The sequence below is a fragment of the Bos javanicus genome, chromosome 5 (assembly GCF_032452875.1).
Source record: "Bos javanicus breed banteng chromosome 5, ARS-OSU_banteng_1.0, whole genome shotgun sequence".
Classification (NCBI taxonomy): Eukaryota; Metazoa; Chordata; class Mammalia; order Artiodactyla; family Bovidae; genus Bos; species Bos javanicus.
This window is the reverse complement of record NC_083872.1, coordinates 60767673-60791839: the sequence shown is the minus strand read 5'-3', so window position 1 is coordinate 60791839 and position 24167 is coordinate 60767673. Positions and strand designations below refer to the sequence as shown.

The 24167-nt window shown below is 44.0% G+C and overlaps 1 protein-coding gene across 2 annotated transcripts; it reads left to right on the top strand.

Moving 5' to 3' along the window:
- The first annotated feature begins 251 nt into the window (after positions 1-251).
- Positions 252-24050, top strand: HAL (histidine ammonia-lyase). 2 transcript variants are annotated; one of them, XM_061416966.1, is made up of 20 exons: positions 253-952; positions 1800-1860; positions 1968-1995; positions 2612-2686; positions 2777-2849; positions 2942-3008; positions 3311-3348; positions 4177-4302; positions 6956-7095; positions 9358-9405; positions 10294-10441; positions 11203-11298; positions 11393-11451; positions 12344-12424; positions 13728-13793; positions 14111-14276; positions 16931-17065; positions 18761-18869; positions 18969-19038; positions 22380-24050. In XM_061416966.1, exons 1-20 carry the CDS (start codon positions 706-708, stop codon positions 22518-22520), a joined length of 1974 nt encoding a protein of 657 aa, XP_061272950.1. In that variant the 5' UTR covers positions 253-705; the 3' UTR covers positions 22521-24050. The 2 variants fall into 2 exon arrangements, with proteins under 2 accessions (XP_061272949.1, XP_061272950.1); XM_061416965.1 differs by having other exon boundaries at positions 252-952; positions 18969-24050.
- Positions 24051-24167: the final 117 nt, after the last annotated feature.

Below are 24167 nucleotides of genomic sequence, written 5' to 3'. Positions count from 1 at the left end.
CCCCCAACAAGTCCCTTTGCTTTTGGATGAGGAAACACAGGCTGGTCAATAACTTACTGCTCCAGGATGATAAGTGGTGGAGCCGCACCCCACCTATGGCTGTCTGAGCTGTTCACCTCCAGTCCACAGCGGCTTGTCACCCAGATGGTGACCTTGAGTTGTGAAGATGATCTCTAGAGGGACAGCTTCAGAAAACCTTAGTTGTGGTAAGGGCAAAGTTGCTCAACAGGTATTTGGGGAATAAACAAATGGATGAGGATTGCCACACTTCCTGGTGTGGAGAGCATTTTACAGTTGAGTAATTCCAGATAAACACAGGAACATGGTGTTTATAAGCGGCCGGCAATGAAGGGACACAGACAGAAACCAGGGGAGGGAGGAATCAGAGCCCCTGCAGAGAGAGGTCAGCAGCAGGGCCCACAGGTGCCAGGACCCCCAGGCTGGAGACCGCAGGCCTGTCTGGTAGCAGACGTGGAGGGCAGGTAGCCGGCAGCGGCAACCCTCACTCTTGCTCCTCGCTCAGTGGCAAAAACTCAAATGGACACCGTGGGGCCCTCAATAAATATTTATCCCCTGTGGGAATGAGTCAGAGAAAGGAGGGGGGCGTGTTTGAAAGTCCATCCTAGGTCTGTGGACCACACCTCGGCAGTGACTCCCAATAAAGCTCTCCCCGCCCGCACGGTGACTGTCACAGGCAGAGGAGCCATGCCCAGGTACACGGTGCACGTTCGCGGAGAGTGGCTGGCCGTGCCCTGCCAGGACGCGCAGCTCACGGTGGGCTGGCTGGGCCGGGAGGCTGTGCGGCGGTACATCAAGAACAAGCCCGACAATGGTGGCTTCGCCTCGGTGGACGACGCCCGCTTCCTCGTGCGCCGCTGCAAAGGCCTGGGCCTGCTGGACAATGAGGACCCACTGGACGTGGCCCTGGAGGACAATGAGTTCGTGGAAGTGGGTGAGTGGCTGGAGGGGAGGGGACGCAAAGCATGCAGCCGGGCATCGTCGGGAGAGACGGTCCCTGTCCTTCCTGTGTATAGGCGGTGTGTGCTCAGTCACTCAGTCGTGTCTGACTCTTTGCAACCCCATGGACTGTAGCCCGCCAGTTTCCTCTGTCCATAGGATTCTCCAGACACGAATACTGGAGTGGGTTGCCATGCCCTCTTCCAGAGGATCTACTCTGGTGAAAATGCATGCTGCCTGAGCATCTTGAATTCTCAAACACCCTTGTGAGGAAGGCAGTATTCTTATCTACCTTTTACAATGAGGTAGCAGACTCAGAAAGGAGGAGAGTTACTTACTAATAGCAAAAACTAGATCTGAACTCGACTGCAGGGCTAAAGACCTTTGCTTACTGGATCATTTTCAAAGTCCCTTTGCTCTTCAAAAGAACCTACCAGACAGGAGGCCAGTAGCATCATTTTAAAACCAAGTTAAATCAATTTTGTTTAACAAAACTGTCAAACACTAAGATAAATAGGTTTAAATATTAAATCTATTAAATGCATTGCAAATACTAAATATTAAAAGTATTATATATTGAAACAATAGATTTAAAACAAAATAAACAAAAGATTTAAAACAAAATGGAAGTGGAGACTGAATCTTGAACTTTCACTTAAACCTTTTCATGCATGTTTACATCTCTGACTTTTTGCTGTCTGAAAGCATCTGAAGTTGTTTTAAAGCGGTCATTTCTATAGAACTTGAAGGTAATTGAAGAGCTCTTTTCTTAGTTTACCGGTAATGCCAAATGTGATTCTGGGTTGTGATTCATAAGAGTATCTCTTGCACTCTTGTTTCAGTTATAGAAGGAGATGCTATGTCTCCCGACTTCATTCCCTCGCAGCCAGAAGGAGTTTACTTGTATCCTTTCCTGCAGGCTCCTTGGTCTGCTCTGGGGGCCCCTCCCACCAGTGATGGGGCTGGGGGCTTTTCCATATTCCCCAGTATTATCCTTTACCTGACTTCAGATACAGCAAATACCGGGAGCCTGAGAAGGTAAGTTTCAAACCACTTCCTTTCTGTTAAGAAAATTAAGTCCCTCCCTCTCCTCATTTAAGTGGGGGAGGGCTAGCAAAATTCATGAGCAAAACATAACCCATGAGGACAGGGCATTATCCAGCTTTGTGTAACAGGGAAAGACATTTTGCTTTTCCATTTATTATTTTTAACCTATTTATTTTTGGCTGTGCTGGATCTTCATTGCTGCACAGGGCTTTGTCTAGTTGCAGTGAGCAGGGTCTTCTCATTGTGGTGGCTTCTCTTGCTGCAGAGCATGGCTCTAGGCACGCGGGCTTTAGTAGTTGTGGCAGGTGGATTTAGTCGACCTATGGGAGTGGAATCTTCCCAGACCAGGGATTGAACCTTTGTCCCCTGCATTAGCAGGTGGATTCCTAACCTCTGGAAAACCATGGAAGTCCTGCTTTTCCATTTCTAATTTTTCTTCCTTAACCTCCTCTTCAGCAAGCTGTCTTTTCAACTACCATATTCATGTTTCATAGTAGTGATAAAACCTCTGAAGTGCCACAGCTTGATTCTCCTCGATGCTTCCCTGCTCTTTTGTTTGAGCAATTAAGCTGTTCATGCTCACAGAGATCCCCTTCTTTTTGTGCAGTACATCGCCTTAGATGGGGACAGTCTGACCACAGAGGACCTGGTCAGCTTGGGCAAGGGACACTACAAAATCAAGGTATACTGAATAGAGGGGGATGATGTCCTAACCTTTCTTGCTGCCCATGTAAGTCTTCAACATGTTCAGCTCTGCCCAATGTCTTCCTAGCTTACCCCCACTGCTGAAAAGAGGGTGCAAAAATCCAGGGAAGTCATAGACAGAATCGTGGAAGAAAAAACTGGTATCTTTTTCTCTTTGTGTTACATATTTCTTTTTACAGACTTAAAAAATGCAGCCTGCGTCCAATTGTATGATGTCTGTTTTTTATTCTAGTTGTTTACGGCATTACTACGGGTTTTGGGAAATTTGCCAGAACTGTAATTCCCGTCAGTAAACTCGAGTAAGTTTGATTCACTCCCCACCAAAGACACACACATTCACATAAATTCGATTCACTCCCCACCAAACACACACAAACTCTCATCTTAGAGACTCCTTTCAACAATGGAAATAATTAATACTTGCTCCAATTTACAGACAAGGAGGGTGAGGCTCAGGTTAACACACACGAGTTGATGTAGAGAATACAGACTTGCTGGTTTCTTCCATTGCTCTATCATGCCTTAATCTGTCCCTCCAAAGATTTGACTATTTTCCCTTCATTTTCCCAGCTGAGAGGGGTTTCTTCACTTTCTCTTCTAGGGAGCTCCAGTTCAACCTAGTACGTTCACATTCTTCAGGTAACTCATTCCAAACGTCCAGTGCCGCCCAGGTTTTGTTTGATTTGATGAATGAAATGCAGTCAGCCCTCAGTATCTCTAGGTTCCTACATTTGCAAGTTGGATGATTCAACTAGTCTCAGTTGTCGGTTGAATTCACAGATAAGGAATCTACAGGTGCTAAGGGCAGACTGTACTATGTCGCTTTACATAAGGGGGCAGGGGGTGGGAGGAGCTGAGGGGAGGGGCGGGGCTGGAACCCTGCAGGGATACCTGGGGGTGACCATGCAGCACAGTATCAGACATCCTGTATCAGCCACCAGCAGCTAGCACCTTCCAAAGAGTAGGTGCTATTTCTGCTGCCAAGGAGGGAAGAAGAGCATCAGACATGATATCCTTTCAACTGAATCCCAGAAAAAGGAATGGGCTAGACGGAAGGATAGAATTGGGATGAGGAGCATGAATACAGTCATGCCAAAGAGTGGTGCAGTCAGGGGACAAAATTACAGCTGGAACTCAGGGATGAGTGGATCTGGATGTGGTGAGAAGGGAAACTGTCAAGAATTGCCTCCCATCAGACTGCAAGAGACGTTGTATGAGAAGACTGGACACCATTCCAAAGGTGTTGGGGAGGGCTCAGGCTCACTGAAGCTTCCAAGGAAGAGAACTGGGGAGGCAAAACTGGAGTCTCACATTTGACTGGAAGATGAGACTTGAAGAAGTGGGACAATCAGAAGGGAAGGCAGGGCAACTACCTGAACCAAGACCTGGAGAGCAATTTGAGGTGGAGGTGGCTGGGAGGAGGAGGATTTTGTTTATCTTAGAGATAACATCAGTTCTGTTTTGTAGGCGTTGGAAAACCACTAAGCCCTGAGAGATGCCGGATGCTCTTGGCTTTAAGGATCAATGTCTTAGCCAAAGGATACAGTGGCATTTCCCTGGAGACCCTCAAACAAGTTATCGAAGTATTTAATGGTAATGCAATGGATCCCCAAATGACCCTCCATGCAGGCTGGGTGGGTACCACAGGCAGACTTGATTGACAGGGTGGTGAGATATTGGTGAGATAAGACATAAACTAATGAAGATGAGTGGGAAGTGGGCTTGGCAAGAAGGAAGATAGCTATATGGGGCAGAAGGTGGGGGGCGGGCAGGGGCAGAGACTTTTACTCCTGTCAACTTTCATCCTTCTCTATCAGAACAAACCGCTTAAGTCTGGCCTTAAATTCAGAGCTGGAGAGAACCCTTGATTCAGTGATGCTCAAATGTGGTTAGAGAAGTTATTCAGATCATCTGGGAAACACGATGATTCCTGGATGTCCATCCCAAAGACCAATTCAGTACTTCTGGTTGGTGCCTGGGAATCTGAACTCTTCATGCTCCCCAAGTGGTGGGATCACCAGACTTAAAAATAACTGAAATTCAGCCTCTTCCAAAGGTATAACAGAAATATAGAGATGAAAGGCTCGCTTGTGATCATGTAGTGGTCTAGTGATAAGAGAAAAATCAATTCGACTTTTCGGGGCTTGTTCTTGGGAAAATTCCAATGTGGAGACAAGATGTGACATGCTTGGGAGGCCAAGCCTGTTCCTTCCCACAGATAAGGATAAGCATTCTAGGTCAGTGGAGGCTCAGGGACCTGTAGGGTGAAGGAGTGGGCGCAGAAGCAGGGCAGGGCAGTCACATAGCACAAAGGGCGTGAGAGATTTCCCATGCTATAGGCACAAGTGACCTATAAATGCCAACAGTGAACAGTAATTTGAATGAACAATCTATAGCATATAAGGCTGTGCTGAAGAGACCAGCAGTGATTTCAACACCTATTTCTACTCCCGACTCTAAGCCTAAAATCCCAGATAGTCCAGCTTCAGCCGTGAACCCACCTATGCTTTATGGGTGAGTCTAAGGCACCTCTGGGTCCTAGAATTCTGAGAATTCCCCAGGGTGAACTATGGCCTGGAAGCTGACCTACGGATGGCACGGCTTCATCCCACTGACATCACTTAGCAGTTGTAAAAACAATTGCTATCAGTAGTCTGAACTTACCTTGGAAATATAGCCTTTTTGTTTGTTTGTCTTAGTAAATTAATGGGAATTTCCCTTTTAATGGGGGTTCCCTCATAGCTCAGTCGGTAAAGAATCTGCCTGCAATGCAGGAGACCAGGGTTCGATCCTGGGTCGGGAAGATCCCCTGGAGAAGGAAATGGCAATCCACTCCAATATTCTTGCCTGGAAAATCCCATGGACAGAGGAGCCTGGTGGGCTACAGTCCATGGGGTGACAAGAGACAGACACGACTTAGCGACTAAACCACCACCAATGGGAATTTCATCTAAAACAATACATGTGCATTTAGAAGTGGTGGTAAGCTGGTTGACTAGGTGACCAGGAATCAGGCAGAAAAGCAGAGATTAAGTTGCCCATGACTTTACCTTCCCCAAAGAACCCCTGTTAATACCCTGGTACACTTTATCAACAATTTGTAAAACAATTTTAAAATTTTATTTATTTTTGGTGGCATTGGGACTTGGTTGCTTTCAGTGGGCTTTTTCTAGTTGCAGGGAGTGGGGGCTACTCTCCAGTTACAGTGCACGGGCTTTCCCCTGTTGAAGACGTGGTGGCTTCTCTTGTTGCAGAGCACAGGCTCTAGGCACACTGGCTTCAGTAGTTGCAGCACGTGGGCTCAGAAGTTGGGGCTCATGGGCTTAATTGCTCTGTTGCATGTGGAATCTTCCTGGACCAGAGACCAATCCTATGTCCCCTGCATTGGCAGGCAAATTCTTAACCACTGGACCACCAGGGAAATTCTGTATTACTTTTTTAATGTAATAAACATTTCAGTTCAGCTCAGTTGCTCAGTCATGTCTGACTCTTTGCGACCCCATGGACTGCAGCACACCAGGCTTTCCTGTCCATCACCAATTCAAGAAGCTTGCTCAAACTCATGTCCATAAACATTTACTTGATTTCAAATAGTCTCCAATAGGTTTTAATGGCTACACACACCATTTGGTTCAATGGAATTCTCTTAGCTTCCTCTATAGCACATTTTTTACTTTTTGCTCCTAGAAATAAGGTGGCAATGAACAACAGCTAGTTCCTGATCACATCTTTAAGATACATTGTTAAATATTCCAGAAATTTCTAGGTCAGATTAGAAGATGTACAGTAACAGTAAACAAAGGGGCAGAGGACCCAGGGGCAGAGAAGGAAGAAGGGAAGAGATGGTCATTGTGGGATACATATTTCAAATCACCTTTCTTCTAGGCATTCTGATCTTAATTCCTTATGTATAGCGTTCTCCTGACCTCTTCATACAGCACATCTGAGCATGTCCTGGCCAAAACCTGTCATCCTTCCCATTGTCCTTAGAATAGAGTCTAAACTTAAAGTGGCTTATGGAGAAGGCTTTGCTCCCAGGAGGGTCTGCTTTCCCATCTTCTTTCTCTCTCTCACCTCTTTCTTTCTACAGCAGCTCAGCCAGGTCCCTTAAGTATTACCTGTCTTTCCCTGGGTGTCTATGCCATTTGTGATACTAGATCTTTTGGGATAGGTTGGTCTCAGTGTCAAAGCGAGGCTGGCTAGAATGAAGTACTCTTGAAGTAACCAGTGTCTCCTTTTCTCCCAGCCTCCTGCCTGCCATATGTTCCAGAGAAAGGAACTGTTGGTGCCAGTGGAGACCTTGCCCCACTCTCTCATCTTGCTCTTGGGCTGATTGGAGAAGGGAAGATGTGGTCTCCAAAGAGCGGCTGGGCCGATGCTAAATACGTAAGACTAATAATAGCTTCCGTGGCAGTCATTTCCCCAGGATGGACATCAGGTAGACTTCCGTGTTTTCTAGCACTTCATCTTTTCAGCAGCCTGATGACAAAGCATTCCCACTCTATGGTTGTGATAACTGAAGCTTAGAAGTATAGACTGAGTCAGGAGCCCAGCCTTAGTGCAGTGCGTGTGTGCGTGCTTAGTCATTCAGTTGTGTCTGACTCTTTGTGACTCCATGGCCTGTAACCCGCCAGGCTCCTCTGTCCATGGGGGTTCTCCAGACAAGAATACTGGAGTGGGTGCCATGCCCTCCTCTAGGGGATCTTCCCAACCCAAGGATTGAACCCCGGTCTCCCGCACCGCAGGTAGATTCTTTACCACCTGAGCCATGAGGGAAGCCCCTTAGTGCACTACAGGCGTCCAACTAAGCTATACTCTTAGCTTCTCTACACAACCGTCAGCCTCCTGGCCTTGGTGATCACCTTGGTAAAAAGGCAAAGCTGCTAGTGTTCACTGCAGGAACTTCTTCTGCACCTAATGCACTCCCAGTGCCTATCCAGGAGGTCACACATTGTTGGAGGTTTAGCTAGTTGCTGGTCTAATGTGTACAGAGCTGTGGATCATGGCCCTGATATAAGGCCCCTGGAAAGGAGACTCCATATCCCCCCACACCCAAGCTGTCATCCTGGTGGTCAGTCAGAAGGGCCTGGGTTTGACAAAGCTTTAAAATTTTCTTTATTCATCTACACATTCATTGAGGCTTTCCTGCTAGCTCAGATGGTAAAGAAATTGCCAGCAATGTGGGAGATGTGGGTTTGGTCCCTAGGTTGTCAGAGCAGCCCAAATAATTGTTTGACGTGTCATCTCTGACCTTTTGCTGGGAGGTCCTCTAACACTGAGTCCAGGGACAGAAGCCCAAGGAGGAAGAAGTCAAGAGAACAGGTGGTCCTTCTAAGAGTTTGAGTTCCAGATCACCTTCCTTCTTTACAGACTAATCTTGATTATTTCTCTATGTCCAGTATCCCCCTCAACCACCTTCACATAGCAATTCTGACCATGTCCTGGCCCAAACTTGTCATTTTTCTCATTGTCCTTAGGATAACGCTTAAAATGAAAGTGGCCTACAAGAGTCTTGACATATTATTGCCATATTGCCACACCCCCAGCCACCCGAATCCTTCCCCACCAACACTGCACATCACAGAAGCTAGAGGTGCCCTGCAGCTGGAGCGTGCTGTGTCTGAGGTGGAGGGGCCAGTCATGTCCACCCTTCTTTTCCTGTTTCTGCTAAGCCCTCTGAGAAACTTCCTTCTCTGCTGTTCTGCTTCTTTTCCCTACACCCCACCACTGCCAAGTTCCTTTTGCCCCTCCTTTGTGCTCCCCCAGCATCTTATGTGACTATTTTCCACTGGACCTTACCCACTTCCTACCTCCTGGAGCACTTAACCTATGTGCTATGACTGTATTTGCCTAAGACTGTATTTAACCTATGACTGTGTTTGCCCTTGAACTTGTCTGTCTCCATTTTTCCTACCCTCAGACCCACATCCAGGACAGAATTAGACATGTGACTGGTATTTTAATAAGCTGTGAAAATGATTGTGCTACCTCTGTCTTCCTTCTTTCCTGCTGCTCCTTCCCCAGAAGAATCTTAACCTAGTGACTGCTTTCACTTCTTTTATTTCAGAGGAAGATAATTCTGCCCATTTCCTCTGAGGATTTTGTGTCTATCTCTTAGGCCATACACTCCGCTCTTCACTGGTGGTCACACATATGCCATACAAGTGAGAAGCCCTGCTCTGATAGCGTGAGGTTCTGCTGGTGTTAAGATAAGTAGGATGAGGGTGGAGGACTTTAGGCCAAGCTCTAGAGGCCAGGGAATGTGGGCAGAGTTAGCAGCCCAGCCTTGGAGCATCTGCATCTGGATGTGCACATGTGCTCAGAAGCAGCAGTTAAAAAAAAAAAAAAGTGAATCACTAAAGTGCAAACTGAATGCAAAGGGCCTAGAACCCAATATTCAGGATTGATTTTGTATACACTAGCCTCTGACAATTTTAGGTACAAAAGTTATTCGAAAGCTAAGTCTGCTTGCAGACTAAAGAAAAGAACTAGAGAATAGATCAGCGAAGATGAACAGAGCGAATTTACGTAGGTCTAATCTTTTAGAAGACAGACCTTTGAGCTTACTTTTATTAGATTCTACATGAAATTAGAAATATGCTGGTATTTCATTTGATACCCATTTTCACTGTTTAAATCATTCTACAGGTCCTCGCAGCTCATGGATTGAAGCCAATTGTTTTGAAACCAAAAGAGGTAAGAGACTCAAGGAAAAGTTGTTCCTTTTAACAAATCATTATGCACTACTTTTAGTCTCAATATCAGCCTCCCTGGTTTCTTAAACATAGCATCCATGTTTGCTTAAGTTCGGAGAAGGCAATGGCATCCCACTCCAGTACTCTTGCCTGGAAAATCCCATGGATGGAGGAGCCTGGTAGGCTGCACTCCATGGAGTCGCTAAGAGTCAGACATGACTGAGCGACTTCAGTTTCACTTATCACTTTCATGCATTGGAGAAGGAAATGGCAACCCACTCCAGTGTTCTTGCCTGGAGAATCCCAGGGACAGGGGAGCCTGGTGGGCTGCCGTCTATGGGGTGGCACAGATTCGGACACAACTGAAGTGACTTAGCAGCAGCAGCAGTTGCTTAAGTTGGTCACTGAAGAAAGGGCTCTCCCTTATTTACTGAAAAGCCTCTCCAGTGCAGAGATGCTCAGGGATTCTTTTACAGGAGAACTTAAACTTCTAATCAGGATCTCTAAGGATCCCTGAATGATACTGTAAACCAACATCACTTAGGATGCTCTAAGTTAAGAGCCTCAGATCAGAAATTTTTCAAGGTGTCTTATCTGTAATGATGAGAACTTGAAATATAGCATAATGAAGAGCTAAAGGTTTTATATGCCGTCTACATTGGAACTTCTCTGCTGCTTCATGACAGGGAAACTATTCAAAGCTATTCCATTTGCCAAATTTTATATGATGACACTCATCCTTGAGTAGTTAAACAAGCATCACTGCCCTGCACTTTAGAAACCATGAATCAACATCATTCAGCTGAAGGCAAATTTTCATCATAGGAAAGCGAAAGCAGTGCTTATTACAACAAAAAGCATTAGGAAATGTCTCTTGCATCACCTGAAGGGTCTGGCACTCATCAATGGGACACAGATGATCACCTCCCTCGGCTGTGAGGCTGTGGAGAGAGCCAGTGCCATCGCTCGGCAAGCTGACATAGTGGCGGCCTTGACCCTCGAGGTTCTCAAGGGCACCACCAAAGCCTTCGATACTGGTCAGCATGGTTCTGCTGTTTGTTTGCTATTCATTCAGCCAGAGCTGGGTGGGGGGTGGGATGGGATGGTCAAGGTCTTTGGACATGGGGGTGGCGGGGGTAGATGGTGGGGAAGAAGAAAATCCAAGTGCCTGTGGATTTGCAGGACTGCTGCAGTTTCATCTCAGTTATGCCACACTTGATCCTTGAAACAACCACGTTTCACAGACAAATGTTGACCCAGAGAGTTACGTGACCTGCCCCAGACCACCAGCTCTGATTCCCATCAAACTACTTGTTGTCTTAAGGATCTGTTGGCAGGATTTGAGAATTGGCGTGGAATTACAGCTAGTGCCCATTAGAAAATTGGGAGAGAAAAATTGTACAAGTGATAGCTTTTCTAGACTTTGAAGGACTCTCCACTCTTATATGTAGAAGGACCAAAAAAAAAAAAAAAAAACCTGCCTAAAAATGACTTAATTAAACTAGGCCACTGAGCTCCCTTCTGTTATGAGCCTAAATCTTTTCAGGGTAGGGCCAGTGTCTTGAGTTGAGTTCCCTATGGGCTCAACTCATAGTTTGCATTCAGATTTTTAAAGTAGAAAGAATAAAGTCAATATAGAAAATCTTGCTTTTGGAGTTAAGTTTCTAATTCTGAGCAATGGTTAAGGAGCCCTGGGGCTTTTCAGGACCAGGTCAGCACAGTGGACGGTCCTGTGCCAGTGATGGTAGTTCACTCAATGTAAGAACTGCTCAGACTTTTCCTCCTTCATCAATTCTAGACATTCACGCTGTTCGCCCTCATCGTGGGCAAGTTGAAGTTGCTTTTCGGTTTCGGTCCCTCTTGGACTCGGATCACCACCCATCTGAAATAGCAGGTCTGGGCATGCCTACTTGAACTTATTTGCTTTTGAAAATAATTGCAAAGAATTGCTAACATGCCCCTTGCCATCCCCTCTACCTTTTCCATAGAAAGTCACAGGTTCTGCGATCGTGTTCAAGATGCATACACCTTGCGCTGCTGTCCACAGGTAGACAAAAACCCGACAAGTCTCTCTTCTTTCTCCCAATTTGAGATAGCGATAGAAAGAGAGGAAGGTGTCAGGAAGTTGTGTAATGTTAATGGTAATCCAGATTTCTTTACGGCCTCTATTAAAAATGATGTATATCATATATACCCCCATTTGTCCAATTATTATGAAGTTTCTGTTCTCTATGGTAAGTTGCTTGTTTCCCTTTGAATTGCTTTGCTCAACCCCCCTGTAGAGAAGTTCAACAGACAGCTTGTTGTTTAGGTTTAGTGCCCTAAGTTTAAAAAATTCTAAAAAATTCTTATTAATAATATCATCCTAACCAGTCAATGGAGTTTTACTGGTTCTCCCTATTAGAACTGCCAGGGATATATCGGAAAATCCAACCACAATTCGAGGGCATATCCATGATTAGATCTATCTGCACTTAACAGGCAGACATAAACCATTGTAAATGAACCTGTGAGTCTTAACTTTAAACTGTAGTGAGGCAATGTGTATTGCAGATGTTATAATTCATTTGCAAATAGAAATTACTAGGATAAGGAGCTAACCTCATCTCAAGAGTGAGACAGTATTTCAGGCTGTACCAAGTTCCAAGCCATAGTGTACTAAAGAATCCTCCATAGAATAAATTAAATGAACATGATTTAATGAAACTTAATTTTTTATTTTCATTTCATTTTATGCTCTTTTCCTTCTTCTCAGCAAGTTCGGTTCTAGCTCAGCTAGACTGAAAAATGTCTGTGGGGAATGATTGACATATGAGCTCTACAGTAAGAATAAATTCCAGTTTAAATGTTCTTACTGTTCTAATAAGAATATCAGACTATGTGACAGGCACCAGACTCAGTGTCTTCCATGAATTAACTCATCTGATATTGTCTTTTAGGTCCATGGTGTGGTGAATGACACAATAGCATTTGTGAAGAACATCATAACCACGGAAATTAACAGTGCAACAGATAACCCTGTATCTTTTAACTGCTTACTAAGCTGTAATTACAGAATTTCAGATGGTAATTTTAAAATCTGACGAAGATCTTAAAATTGTATAACCACTCTGGTTCTCCATTTCATAGACTAAATGCCTGGGCCCTGAGGTTAAATGCCTCTATCAGCTGTAGATCTGAGCTGATAAGTGGCAGAAACAGGTCTGTGAATCTTGCCTCAGGTTTGGAGTCTAACAGGCTGTGCTTCCAAAACTGATGGATGAAAGATTAAAGGGGATATTTCCAGCATCAGCTGAAGGGTTTCACGAAGGCATTTGCCCTAAAATCCATTGCTGAGGTTGTTGGTAGAAGGATGAAGACCTATATCACAAGTGTGATTGTGGCAACCCTGAGTACCATGGCATTTATAGAAGCCTTTCTGGGGTTCAGTGATACTTTGGTGTACTACACAGAAGCCTTTTAACATTTACCTAAGTATTGATCAGAGTTATGACTTTCCCCATCCTGAGTTTATTTCTGATGTGGTGAGTGAGTGCTAAGTCACTTCAGTTGTGTCTGACTCTTTGCGACCCAATGGATTATAGCCCACGAGGCTGTCCATGGGATTCTCCAGGCAAGAATACCGGAGAGGGTTGCCATGCCCTCCTCCAGGGGATCTTCCTGACCCACGAAGAAGCCACATGTCTTATGTCTCCTGCATTGGAAGGCCGGTTCTTTACCACTAGTGCTACTTTACTCAAATCAGTGTTCCCATGTTTGTACAGAGAAGAGGAAGGATGCCTCCATCTCTTAAGGATGGAGCGCTCCTTTCCTTCACAGTATGGGTTTCTCACCGCCACCTTGTTTTTGCTACAAAATGTTCTGTGTTGACTTAGTTCCTTATAATTTGATGTGAGCAGTCAGGAGTCATACTGGCAAAGTCATCACAGAATCAGTACTGCCTTTAAAGACCATCCAACCCCTTAGGAATCTATTTCGTCTCCCTCACGTCTGCCTCAGTTCTTAACATTGGAGAAAGTACTGATGAGCAGCCCTGAGAGCCGTGCACAGCCCGGGCTAGCAGACAGCAGTTGTGTGAGGCTTCTCACTAGACCTGTTCAGTGTGGCTTCTCCGACATGCTTACTTCAGGCTGGGTTCTGTTTTGTTTCGTGTACCTTTGTATCCCTGTATGTCAACACCTACTTGTGCAAAGACTCTCCTTCTCTCCACCCTGCCTTTTTACAAGGGCTGCCACCTCAATGTTAAAAATGAGCGATTAGGGAGAGACTTATGCTCCAAGTTTTCAGCAAGTGTTATGCAGAAGCCTTAACCGATTTTGAAAGATGGTCTTTGCCAGCAGGGGAGAGACTATTTCTGGAGGAAACTTCCATGGTGAATATCCAGCCAAAGTAAGCTTTTTAGAATTGCTCCTGACCTGACCCTGAAAGCATATCCCATCATGCGTGAAAGCATTAGTCACTCCCTCAGTCACGTCCAACTCTTTGCGACCCCATGGACTGTACCCTGCCAGGCTCCTCTGTCCATGGAATTCTCCAGCCAAGAATACTGGGTGGGTTGCCATTTCCTTCATCTGGGGATCTTCCCGACCAGGAATCAAACCTGCATCTCTTATGTCTCCTGTATTGGCAGCAGCTTCTTTACCACTAGCGCCACCTGGGAAGCCCCTATCCCAGTATAGGCCAACCTAATTGAGACACTCTTTCAGGCCCTGGACTATTTGGCCATTGGTGTCCATGAACTTGCCTCAATTAGTGAAAGAAGAATTGAAAGGCTCTGCAACCCCTCCCTCAGCGAGCTGCCTGCCTTCCTGGTGGCTGAAGGTGGTCTGAATTCTGGATTCATGATAGCCCACTGCACTGCTGCAGCCCTGGGTAAGGACCCTGCCTTTTGACCAGAATTCAAGTCCATCCATTTATGGGTCTTTCCATTTTACCTAAAAGTATCACATTCTGTCTTTGAATGAGATCTAACTTTTCCACCACCTCTATGTGCATCCTACCTCTCTCAATACAAAAGCATGTTTCAAGAAAAAATATAAAATAAAACCTAAGCAACATTATACTGAAGTGTAATAATACACTAATGAGGTTGTAAATAGGGAGGTTTTCATGATTTCTCTGTAGGAAGCAATGTGACATCACATGTGAACTTCCTTTTTGTGGCTTTTCCCCTAATCTCAAGTTGAAGAATATCAGAAGGAAAAAGACAAAGATGATTATAGCTACTGGTGAATCTTTCACTAAAAACATAAGGATGTGATTAAACACACAAAAATGCTTATAAGAAACAAGATGCCCTCTATGAAAACTGAGCTGGAAAATAGCAGACTTCTGATTCAAGACTGTAAGGGACAGAGAAATAACATCAGAACAGGACCTGGCACAAAGGGCTTTACTTATATTTACTCCCTTAATTGTCAAACAATACCAAGAGGCAGGTACTATTATTTCCTCTTTCACAGATGGATATTTGAAGATCCAAGAAGGTAAAGAACGTACCCAATATTGCACAGCTACTAAGAAATAAGGCAGAGTTCAAACCCACGAATTTTGGCTCCCAAATCTATGCTCAGACTTCAATTAATGAGGATTTCATTTTGATCAATACTTAATCCTATAATATCGTTGCCAAATTTAACAAACAGAAATGCAGGATGCACTAATATAAATTTATTGAAGTTAAATTTGAATTATTCAGCACATTATTTGTTAATAAAAATTATTTTTTTATCTGAAATTCAAATTTAACTAAGCATCTGCAATTTTTTTGGCAAGCCTACCCAACGGGGCTACCCAGCATGGCAGTTCAGTAAGAGCATAGCCTCTGGGTCTGAATCCTGTCTCCACCCATTTATCAGCAATTTGATATGGAGCAAGTCTCTTAATCCTGTTGACCCTTAGTTTACTCCTGTGTAAAATGGGGGTGAAAAACCTACCTAATAGGGCTGTTCTGAGGAGTAAATGAATTAATGCATAGAAAGCCTTGGAACTATATCTGGCATACCGTAAGCACTAAATATTAGTAGTTACTATTATTCCTCACCACTTTTTCAGTTAAGTCTCACACTTAGACTCAACACAGCTAACAAAGAGCCACTGAATTCATCTTCTGTCCAGTATCTTCTATCCGCTCACTTACTTCCTTACTAAAAAAATCCCTTTAAAAGGCAGTGACCTTTCATATTAACACGCATGCATGCTAAGTCGCTTCGGCCATGGCCAACTCTTTGAGACCCTATGGACTGCAGCCTGCCAGGCTTTTCTGTCCATGGGATTCTCCAGGCAAGTACACTGGGGTGGGTTGCTATGCCATTCTCTAGGGAATCTTCCTGATCTGGGGATTGAACCTTCATCTCTTATGTATCCTGCATTGGCAGGCAGGTTCTTTACCACTAGTGCCACCTGGGAAGCCCCACATTAGCATGGTGGGGTGGTCATTGATTTTTAGAGAATGTTGTGAAGTTGGGGCGTCTCCTTTGAATGTGTTTCGCTGCCTTAGCTGTTTGAAGTTGCTTGGCTTGCTCTCATTATAATTAAACTAGTGGTTTTCTTTTTTTTTTTTTTTTCTGGCCACTTGTAAGTTACCTTTCTAAACAAGCGCCACCAAACCAGGTGATTCATATTGCAGTGCTGAAACCTGAAAGTTCTGGGCAAAATAGGATGAGTGAATCACCGTAGTTTGTACTGGATTATCCCTGGATACCCCATAGCATAGAAAAGAACACAAAGCTGCTCTCATAGGTCAAAAAGAAAAGTGGGGGAAAAACTCTTGACTTGGACATTTCCTGGCTTCTGAAGTTGGGGAGAAGGAACTCTGTATTCTAGGTCCTTGGTGCTTAAGTTATAGTCCCCTGGCCAAAAATACAGCCATCACCTGGGAATTTGTTAGAACAGCAGATTCAGGCCCCACCTGAAACGCAACATTCGCACTTTAACAAGGCTGAGTGACTCACACGCAATAAAGTTTGAAAGACAGCAACCTAGGCCCAACTCTAGACGTCCCCCCACATCTCCAAGACATCCCCAGCTGTCATCGAGCCCTTGCTTAAACTGAGTACATCCACTATGTCATCATTGGACAGTTTCAATTTTAAATCTTCTTGCTCAAGGTCTGTGGGTCCAGCCTCAACCTGCAAATGCCATCCCACCTCATCTGCTGTCATAACCAGATTCTCCTCCAAGTCCTGGAAATGACCATCACTTCCTTTTCCCCTTAGTCTCCCTGGCATGCCAAATGCTTGCAGTGTTTTCAGCTTTGCTTTGTAATATGAGGGTTCCCTTCCCAGTCCCATCTCAGAACTCCCTACAATTTTAAGAGTCCTTCTTACTTTGGGGCGGGGGTGGGAAACCCACATGACTTCCTTTTCCCAAAGTAACTTTGGAACATCTAGTTCTTTGATAATGACCATGAACTCCTGGAGAGGGTATCCCGCACTGAGGAGCACTTTGGGGAGCCATGTGTCATTGGCACATTTTTCTATTAGGAACAAAAATACGTTCCTAACTTAGTTTCTGGCCTCTTGCAGTTTCTGAGAACAAGGCTCTGTGCCACCCCTCGTCTGTGGATTCTCTCTCCACCAGCGCTGCCACGGAGGATCACGTCTCCATGGGAGGATGGGCAGCAAGGAAGGCCCTCAGGGTCATTGAGCATGTGGAGCAAGGTAACCCCAGCCAGCTGGAATGCAGGCCTCACCGATGACCTCTATGCCACTGGTCCTCAGAATGGAATCCCCATCAGGACATCAGTATCACCTGGGAACCCAGGGCCTGCCCCAGACTTGCTGCATCAGAAACTCTGAGAACAGAACAATCTGGACTTAACAAGCCCTATAGGTGATTTTGATGCTGGCTGAAGATTAAGAATCCATACTTTCTGGCTAAGCCAGTTCATCAGTTGGCTTTTTAAAAAAAATGAAATAATTTTAAAACATTCAGAAGTGGAGAGATAGTACCATAAACCTTCATATACACCTCACTCTAATTCAACAGTTAATACATTATACTTCATTTCTTAAAAAAATTTCTCAATCATTTTCAAGCAGATCCCTGTCATCACGTTTTCTTCCTGCACACTTTCTCTCTCAAGTACAAACGTTTGCTTTCTTACCCACTGCCATTATCACATCCAACAAAAATCAACAATAAGTCTTGGTATCATCGAGTACGTATTCAAATTTTCCCAATTATTTCAGTGTCTTTCCAGTGTTTGTTCAAACCAAGATTCAAGACCCACTCTTTAAATTTAGTGGTCAAGGTTTTAAGCTTCTTTTCATTTACTCCCCCTTTTTAAAAAAAAATTCATGTCATTGACTAGTTTGAAAACCAGCTTAGTTTTCTGAGAGACTGACATTCTTGATTTACCTGTGAGCGTGCTTGTGGTGGTATGTTTGGTCTGTCCTGTTTCTTGTGGGTTGCAGTTGGTCCTAAAGACTTGACAAGATTTAGCTCCAGCATTTTTTGGCAAAGATAGTTCACAGGTGGGGCAATGTTGGGTCAAAGTATTCCAGCCTTCTTAATCACTGCTTGTTTGTTTCTTAAAGAGAAACTGCCTTCCTTTAGGCATTGTTCTCTAAATTCCTCAATCTTTGCAACTGTACTGGAAGCAATTGGCTGACAAAATAGCATTATCTTAAGATAAATGTAAGAGAGTTGAGTATCCTTTTTGGGGGGGCAGGCAACAGTTCTATTGAGGTATAATTCATATACTATACAATTCACACATCTAACTTGTACAATTCAGTGGGTTTTATTTATTTATTTTTTTTCCAGTGGGTTTTAGTAGAGTTGTGAATATACTCAGAGTTGTGAGTCGACACCACAGTCAACATTATAACATTTTCATCATTCCAGAAAGAAACCTTGCACCCTTTATCCATCACTCTCTCATCCTCTCTATGTGGTCTTGTTGGGAGCCTTTGAAATTGAAGGTTTAAAATAGACATTAGAGAAACAGTTCCGTGGCAACCAAAGACTTATCTGCTCATTCACTGACTCCTTCAGTCTTTTGATGATGGTGTATGTGCCAGGTATTTCAGGCCATAGGGAACAGCAAGACTGAAGACAAATGGAAATTTACACAAGGGTGGAAATAGGAAACAGAGGTTATCCATCTTGATCAGCTGAAGGGAGAAGGAGAAAGCTGATTTACCTGGGTAGTCCTCCGCTTCTCAGCATTAAAGATGCAGCCGAGGGGTTAGAAAAGTAGATTTAAAATGGTATACAAATACCAAGGCAGCGTCATTCTACCGATAGACTGAAAACCAACTATCCTTTAGTTGGCTGGCAGCTTGCGTGGGGTTTATACCCCTCAAGCTTGGAGTCACAGTCTAACCAGCCATCCCCTGTCCTTGTTTCAGTGTTGGCCATCGAGCTTCTTGCAGCCTGCCAGGGCATAGAGTTCCTCCGCCCCTTGAAAACCACCACTCCACTGGAGAAGGTCTATGACCTGGTGCGCTCTGTTGTGAGGTAAAACCAAACAGATCCCTGGAAAGTGACACCACTTCAGAACTGTGGACCCTGGCAGTGGTTAACGTTGGCTGACGGTGTGACGTGCTTTCTCTGCAGGCCCTGGATAAAAGATCGCTTCATGGCCCCAGACATCGAGGCAGCGCACAGGCTGCTCGTAGAGCAGAAGGTAAGTGGGCTGCCTGCCTTGTTTTTTAGTTTGGGGTCTTTAAGAGGGAGCAGGGCTTCCCTGGTGGCTCAGTTGGTAAAGAATCCACCTGCAATACAGGAGACCCATGTTCAGTCCCTGGGTTGGGAAGATTCTCCTGGAGAAGGAAATGGCCACCCATGCCAGTATTCTTGCCTGGAAATCCCGTGGACAGAGGAGCCTGGTGGGCTACAGTCCATGGGGTTACAAGAGTCAGAGATGACTTTGTGACTAAATCACCCCACCACAAGGGGAAGCAGGGTGGGGGTGGGGAGTAGAGAAACATTCTCTTATTCTTCTGTTTCCTGGCTGTTTCTTGGAAGTGAACCAAAAGGTACTCGTGCAACTTTTAAGGCCACTAAGAAGCTATTTGACAAACTCACAAGTGCCCCATGTTGCATCCAAACATTGACTGTCTAAGGATTAGGAGCTGAAATGAATTTTAAATAGAATTTTGGGACAAGTATTCATGGGGAGAAAATAAGATAAAAGTTCATAGATTCCTCCTCACCAAGAAGGTTCTCTTTTATTCAAAAGCACACTCTTTTTCTGTAATGCTGCCCCCACCTGGTCCAGCAACTGCACAGACCTGAAGGGAAAACAAACTTCCCGAGTTTTTATTCAAAGGGCTCTGGGTCTACCTCCTGCGCTGGTGTGTCCTCCCCATCAGGCTGGGTGAGATACGGGTTCTCTTTACTGCTTCTTCCCTCTGGTTCCATTGACTACAGACTTGTCTAATTGAGACAGATGCCTAGAATGCAGACTTATTTTTAAAATATATTTTTAAAAGTTCTTTAAACCTTCTGCAGTAATTTGTAGCTATCATGTCCCTTAGAGTTGCTTGACTTCCTTTGGAACTATTGCCCTGCTCTTGAGAACAATTTTTTCATTTGACCTTCACTCCTGTCATTTGTAAGTGTTCCCCATACCCTTTGAGGGGGAATTCCCTTGCTTGGCTGCCAGCTTTGGTGCTAGAAGAGAGGTAGGCGAGAGCTCAGCCTTTTTTCAATTGAAATATGCTTGACATATGTCATTATATTAGTGTACAACATGTTTTGATCTCTCTATACATTGCAAAATGGTTATTACAGTTAGTTAACCTCCATTCAGTTCAGTTCAGTTCAGTCCCTCAGTCGTGTCTGACTCTTTGCGACCCCATGAATTGCAGCATGCCAGGCCTCCCTGTCTCGGAAAGGCGATGGCACCGCACTCTAGTACTCTTGCCTGGAAAATCCCATGGACAGAGGAGCCTGGTGGGCTGCAGTTCATGGGGTCGCTAAGAGTCGGAAACGACTGAGCGACTTCACTTTCACTTTTCACTTTCATGCATTGGAGAAGGAACTGGCAACTCACTCCAGTGTTCTTGCCTGGAGAATCCCAGGGACGGGGGAGCCTGATGGGCTGCCATCTATGGTGTCGCACAGGGTCGGACACGACTGAAGCAACTTAGCAGCAGCAGTAGCAGCAGGCCTCCCTGTCTATCACCAACTCCTAGAGTTCACTCAGACTCATGTCCATCAAGTCGGTGATGCCATCCAGCCATCTCATCTTCTGTCATCCCCTTCTCCTCCTGCCCCCAATCCCTCCCAACATCAGAGTCTTTTCCAATGAGTCAACTCTTCACATGAGGTGGCCAAAGTACTGGAGTTTCAGCTTTAGCATCATTCCTTCCAAAGAAATCCCAGGACTGATCTCCTTTAGGATGGACTGGTTGGATCTCCTTGCAGTCCAAGGGACTCCTAAGAGTCTTCTCCAACACCACAGTTCAAAAGCATCAATTCTTCTGCACTCAGCTTTCTTCACGGTCCAACTCTCACATCCATACATGACCACTGGAAAAACCATAGCCTTGACTAGATGGACCTTTGTTGGTAAAGTAATGTCTCTGCTTTTCAATATGCTATCTAGGTTGGTCATAACTTTTCTTCCAAGTAGTAAGCGTCTTTTAATATTACCACACAGTTATTTTTTTCTTGTGATAGGAACTTTTTAAGATCTGTTCTTTTAGCAAATTCCAAATATACAATACAGTATTATTAACTATAGTCACCAAGCTGTACATTGCATCTCCAGGATTTATTGATTTTATAAGCAGAAGTTTGTACCTTCTGACTACTGTCAAATCATTTCCTTACCCACTCCTCCACCCTCTGCTTCTGGCAATCACCAACCTCTTCTCTGTATCTATGAGCTATTTTATTTTATTTTAGATTCCAAATACAAGTGAGATCATATATTTGTCTGACATTTCACTTATGATGACCTCAAGGTCCATCTGTGTTGTTGCAAATGGCAACAGCTCCTTACTTCTTATGGCTGAATAATATTCCCCTGTGTGTGTGTGTGTGTGTGTGTGTGTATCACAGTTTTTTATCCATTCATTTGATGGTGAACACTTAGGTTGCTTCCTTGCCTTGGCTATTGTAAATAACACGTGAGTGAACTTGGAAGTGCAGATATCTTTTCAAGGAGGTTAGCTTTTGAAACTGGAGAAGGAAATGGCATCTCATTCCAGTATTCTTGCCTGGAAATTCCATGGACAGAGGAGCCTGGAGGGCTACAGTCCCTAGGGTTGCTTTCGAAGGAATACATTTTCTAAGGTAATACAGACAAATAGGAAATGCTCCTTTCCTATCAGGGGCAACCGAATAAAAAGCAGCTATAATATAAACTAAAAACTGGATCTTCATTTGAGAAGGTGTTATGCTTGAAAGGGAATAGGTTGGCCGGTGGGGGTAAACCCTGAACAAGGCTATGAAGCTGTGCTTCTTGAACTGTAAAGAGCACGTGGTTTTCCCAGGGACCTTGTTAAGATGCAGATTCAGATTCAGCAGGTCTGCAGTAGGGCTGACATTCTGACTCGTCCCAGGTGATGCTGCTGGTGCAGGGGCCATGCTCTGAGGAACAAGGGTCCAAAGAACAGAGTGCACTGGTGCAGAACTGGGGCAAAGAGGAGATCCACTGCCTTTTATCATTGAAGGCTTGCCTCAGAAAACACAGTTCCACCCTTGGGTAACTTTCCTTAATTCCACCCATACTGAATCCTCTAGGTTTTGTTTGTTCACTGGCTTGTTTTGCTTTAGAAGAGCAAACAGCTGAAAACCTTAATGTCACTTTAGAAACATTCTGAACTTTGTATTTTAAAAGCTGTTAAAGCAACCAAAAACGAATTGACAGGTCAAGTGTCAAATGGCTTATGATAAAAGCGAGCAAACAGTTGCTATGTATCTAGTCAGGTAGAGATAATGCTTTGACTTCAGATGAAGTTGTTTATGCATGTGAAAACAATGTTGTCAATACTTTGCTCTGTCCTTGCATCTCAGGTTTGGGAAGTAGCTGCACCATACATTGAAAAATACAGAATGGAGCATATTCCGGAATCAAGACCTGTTTCTCCAACAGCATTTTCACTGGAATTTCTGCACAAGAAATCTACCAAGATCCCAGAGTCTGAGGATCTTTAATGCTTTTTGTCATGAATTAGAAGATTAGATAGTACTTAATTTTATAGCAAATAGTACTATGCTGAAGGAGAGACCTGAGAACTTTCTCAGGCGGATCAATCTATTATATAGTTTGGGTCTTATAATACCTGTTCTGGTTAGGCTGGTGATAATATTACATTTACTAAATTTAGTGTGTTCTTGTTGACCTGAGTTAGAGATGTAAACAGTGTTTCCAGGTTATAGCACTTTAATTATTTCTTACAATATCTACAGGTCACTCATTCCTAAGGGTGAGAAGAGTAACCACAATTGTGTGGATGTTTGACTCTGGACATTAGATGAACTCAAATCTTGAAACAGATTGATGGCATTCTTTTCCAAAAACATTAGACTTCTGTGAATCTTTCTTTTGTTTTGGTTTTTGGTTTTTGGTTGTTTTGTTTTTGCTTTGACAAGTTCTAGTTAACTCTGGTGGATTATACTAAGCCATGATATGATAAATGTTCCTTAATATGTCTTTGTAAACAATACTTTTTAAGTCATAATTTGTTCTCAAGCTGCTTTTTGTTTTATTAGTTGAATTGTAGTAAAGAATAGTCAATTGGTCAACAAGAGATTCTGCATCAAGGAGTTAAGGAATGAATAGAAAGATTGCTATTAGAGTGGTTCTCAATTAACTGTTTCATATTTATCAGATGTCACTATGCATATCAAAGAAAGGATTCAGATGCTTAAACTGTAGTAGGAGGTTAGTGTTATTGCTGCCTTATTACGTGTTAGTACTTTGTTCATGTTCTTGTAATAACCTAGCTTAAGAAGCCTCCTCATTTCACAGGTAAGGAATCTGATGTTTAGAAGTTAATGAACCCCCTCTCTGTGATGGTAATCATTAAAACAAGGCCCTGTTGACAGAGATCAGATGGGCCTCAGGATGTTACTCAGTCTGTTCCCTCCCCACTGAAGAAGATAAAGGACCTCTTGGGAAGGCTTAAGTCTAATTGTCCAAATGAAGGATGAATCCAAAGACTTCTTGACTCCCTGAGGCTATGACTCTGCACCCTTCCGTGCAAACAGGAGCAAAGCACTTTCCAAGTGCAGTGAAACCATGGCTCTAACCACTGCAGTTGGTCAAGGAAAGGGCAGACATGCTTGCCCGCTTTCCTACCTGATGACAGCCTAAAATGTGTCCAACATGTATTTCACAGCAGTTTTTCCTAATTGCAACCTGTCCACAGGAAAGGTGGAGAGAGAGGTACAAACCAAAATGTGCTGAGGAACCTGTAGACCTGTAGAAAGGTGGTTCTTGATGCTGTTCTTTGCTGAAATGTGGACACAGGAATGAAGTTTATTCATTCTTATCCACAAGTTGCAGTGGAGCAAGTGAACCCAGTGTTTTGATGGCTGTTTGTCACTTTGCTGTGGGGTGTGCTGGTTGCCAGGGCTGGTCCTCTGGGACCCTTCGTTATTGAGTTTTCTATACAGATCTGTAACTGTGCCCTCAAGGGAATTTCAAGGTAAATGTGGAATAAACTAAGTCTTACTGTCTTATGTCATTGCTGTATTCTTAGATTTTTATAACAATGTATGTCACCTCACCAGGGAAAGGTTATTCAAATTGCAGTTAATTACATTTGTGTAAGATTTTTGTCACTGAATGTTCACACA